General features: G+C 40.5%; 1 protein-coding gene across 1 annotated transcript; it reads right to left on the bottom strand.

The window, feature by feature from the left end:
- Positions 1 to 456: 456 nt before the first annotated feature.
- On the bottom strand, positions 457 to 1,389 carry LOC134934090 (olfactory receptor 10A7-like). The gene has a single exon (XM_063929598.1). The coding sequence runs from the start codon at positions 1,387 to 1,389 to the stop codon at positions 457 to 459; it is 933 nt and encodes a 310-aa protein (XP_063785668.1).
- Positions 1,390 to 1,892: the final 503 nt, after the last annotated feature.

Genomic DNA, 1,892 nt, shown 5'->3' with positions numbered 1-1,892 from the left:
CCTCCTTTGACCCCTTTGTCTAGCTTAATCTCTGGGTTTGGCTGCCTCCATGTTCCCCTTGCCTGGTTTAAATGCTAGTTATCAGTCACTGCTTCTTCCCCCTTAACTGGCTTAATAGCTTGACATGGCTGCCTCACTGTTCCTTCTTGCCTGGCTTAATAGCTGGGCATGGCTGACTCCCTGTTCCACCTTGCCTGTCATAAAAGCCGAGCAGCAGCGTCTGCTTCTACCCTCTCTAACTGAGCAATAAATAATCAGTATTGTACACTGTAATAAATAAAAGCCATCCGTAATAAAATTGGAAATAATGTAGCTAGCACTGACCACGCTCCTTTCCATTGTAATATTTAATAGTTACACTGTACACTTCCACTTGTGTATGATGTATCATTTAATTACATTTTGGGATATCTGCTATTTGAAAAAGATCATAGTATATAAATGCTATAAAAAAAATTATAATACAATTTTACAGATACATTTCTCAAATGCTTTTTTCATGTCTTTATTCCTCAAGCTGTATATTATTGGGTTTGTCAATGGGGTAACCACAGTGTAAAACAAAGACAAGACTTTGCTTATACTCCGTGACTGTCCTCTTGTTGGAAGAACATAAATACAGAACAGAGTGGTATAAAATATGGACACAATGGTCAGGTGGGAGCTACAGGTGGAGAAGGCTTTCTGTCGCTCGGTAAAGGACGGTAGCCTTAGGATAACCTGTATAATATACACATAAGATACAATTATTAATATAAAGGGCAAAACAAGCACCGGTAAACTAATAAATATTGCTTCCAATTGCAGAACAGAGGTATCAGAACACGAAAGCTCTAATAAAGGCAGGTAGTCACAAAAGAAATGGTCAATAATTTGGGGTTCACAAAAGTGCAGCAAACCCAATGTTACTGTGTCAAGCAAAGACAGTGATATACTTAGGAGCCAAGATATAATAGTCAATTTTATGCTTAACATACTGTCCATTAAACAGTTATAATGCAATGGTTTGCAGATGGCTAAATATCTGTCATATGACATCACAGTGAGGAGGAGACATTCTGAGCATTCTGTTACTGCAAAGAAATAATATTGAGTGATACAGCCTACAAAAGAAATTGTGCCCACTTCATTTACAATGTTATGAAGCATGTTGGGGGCGATGGCTGTGGTCAGCATGATGTCAGACAAGGAGAGCTGAGTGAGGAAGAAGTACATGGGGGTCTGAAGGTTCTTGCTGTAGGACACCAATGTAATGATTAAAAGGTTTCCACATACAGTCATGGAGTATATCACAAGAAGGACCCAGAAGGACATTGTTTTGAAGACTTGGAGGCTCTGAAATCCCAAGAGTATGAAGTCATTGTTGAAAGTAAAATTGCTCTCCTGCATTGCTTGGAAAGAAGTATAAATAATTAGCCTACTGATACCGATTAGCACATCTTTCATTTTAATTTTTATATTAACATTATCCCTCTCCAGTATGGCTTCTCTATTGAGGCAAGTGGCGTAACGCCATCTGAAGGTTGCTCTAGCTGAAGCCAGCAAGCTCAAAAAAGCGTCAATTTTTGGACCTTGTTACATAGGCCCTGATTAATAGATGGATACAAAATATATATTGTACGCAGTGGAGTGTTCTTTTGCCGCTGCGCACGCATCAGAGCCGCAGTGCGCAGTTGCAGAGAGGGTTTATTCACACAGTAATTGACAGCCAAGCATCGTTTATGGGTGGAAAAGTGGAAGTGGCTACAAAAATGCTGGCGTCTTCAGACCATTCTGGGGGTGTCTATCCGCACGTGACTGCGATCCTGTACTTAGAATTGTGTCAGCACCTCAGATCCGTCATCCAGTCTGCATGGGCATAGGGGCCCTCGAAAGGTTGAGTATCAACCGAT

Source organism: Pseudophryne corroboree, chromosome 6 (genome assembly GCF_028390025.1).
Source record: "Pseudophryne corroboree isolate aPseCor3 chromosome 6, aPseCor3.hap2, whole genome shotgun sequence".
Lineage (NCBI taxonomy): Eukaryota > Metazoa > Chordata > Amphibia > Anura > Myobatrachidae > Pseudophryne > Pseudophryne corroboree.
This window is presented reverse-complemented; position numbering and strand designations above follow the sequence as displayed.

Excerpts from the sequence above, each read along its gene's own strand:
- LOC134934090 (XM_063929598.1), bottom strand. The coding sequence starts at position 1,389 with ATGCAGGAGAGCAATTTTACTTTCAACAATGACTTCATACTCTTGGGA.